General features: G+C 51.3%; 1 protein-coding gene across 3 annotated transcripts in view; it reads right to left on the reverse strand.

Annotated features, from left to right (window-relative positions):
* The window catches only part of CPNE1 (copine 1), a 44,114-nt gene that overhangs the window by 15,549 nt on the left and 27,120 nt on the right, over nt 1-1,445 (reverse strand). For all 3 annotated transcript variants that reach the window (XM_027664008.1, XM_027664007.1, XM_027664006.1), the window contains 2 exons: nt 1,167-1,295; nt 513-692 (listed from right to left, as the gene is read on the reverse strand). In XM_027664008.1, coding sequence (XP_027519809.1) covers nt 513-692; nt 1,167-1,295 — 309 coding nt within the window. The remainder of the gene's footprint in view (nt 1-512; nt 693-1,166; nt 1,296-1,445) is intronic.

A 1,445-nucleotide genomic window follows, 5' to 3' on the forward strand; every position in this document is an offset into this window, starting at 1 on the left:
AAGTTAACTGTAAGATGCCCACAAACACATCTCCAAAGTTAACTGTAGCCATCTAGTTTTGCTGCCTCTGTGACACAAGAGCCAAAAAGCTACAAACCCCAGAAAATAGTATTAAATTTATTGAGTCTTTCTTTAATAAATGTGAGCCCCACTTTTCTTCTCCTACCTCACTATACAAACCTCTCCTCAGGAAACAAGTACAGAATCTCCAGTAATCTTATTTCCTCAAAGTTACTGCCTGATGGTCCCTTTGTGCAAAGGAAGCTCCATGAGAGCTCTCCAAGCTCTCTTGCTTTCTTACTCCCAAACTGCCTTTGGTGCTACAAGTGCCTCCTAAGTTAAGCCACTAATTACACATCATGTGTATTTCTAACCTTCACTTTGTGATTGACACAATGATTTTTCTATGTTCAACAGTAACACAAATTAAAAAGCAGATTTCCACCTAATTTTTCATAATATACCCAACTCTTGCTGCTACTCTGTAGATCATTTGACACACCTCCACATACCTGTCCCAGCGTGCACTCAATCCCTCCCAGGTAGTCATCGTCATTTAAATCAAAGGTCTTGTTATCGATGTCATACACGCCAAATTTCAGCTTCTGCACTTTCTCGAAGTAGTAATCCACAACCAGTTTCTTGCAGAATTCAGGGTCTTGGCAGTTCTTGATCCTCTCCGTGCGATCCAGCTGCACAAACACACAGGAGCAAAGCTGTTGATGGATAGGAAGAAGCACACGTTCTCCCACACAGCTTTGTACTTGCACCAGGTGAACACAGGCACCAGCAGGGCTACACACACCCAACCACACCTCGTGTCTGGAGATGAACCGGGCAGACCAATGGCTCACCAGGAAAGGAAACAGCATTGGAAAATAAACATTAATGTATGGGAAAATTCTGACAATGAGAGGGAAAAAGTTGGTGAAACACTGTATTCTGGAGCCTGCGCTCTGGGGCAGGTTATACTGTAACAGGCAAACGAACCTCCTGATGCAACTCTGAGCAAAGGAGGGAGCGAGTAAGGAAACCACTGCAGGTTTGAGCGCGGGCAATGGGACTGCTCACCAACTGAAAATCCGAATTCAACGTGTCACGCGCTCGGCTAGGAACACCTGCGGGATGGAAAGGGGGAGACCCGGCGCGTTCGGGGCCGCTCTTACCTCAGCCCAGCTGCCGCCCCCCGCGTCCTGCAGCAGGACGCAGAGCGGGTCCGACCTGGAGCGCAGGTCCTTGTCGAGGAGGCTGCGGCAGGACACGGACAGCTCCACCCGGGACACGCAGGCGGCCATCTGCGGGCAGAGCAGAGCAGAGCGGAGCGGAGCGTCAGGGGCGCGGCCCGGCCGGGGCGGGGCCCCGCGGTACCGGCGCTGAGGGCACGGCCCCTCCCGGGCACGGGCACAGAGAGAGACCGGGCACAGACAGACCGGGCACAGAGAGAG

Source organism: Corapipo altera, unplaced genomic scaffold, assembly GCF_003945725.1.
Source record: "Corapipo altera isolate COAL_440 unplaced genomic scaffold, ASM394572v1 110, whole genome shotgun sequence".
Lineage (NCBI taxonomy): Eukaryota > Metazoa > Chordata > Aves > Passeriformes > Pipridae > Corapipo > Corapipo altera.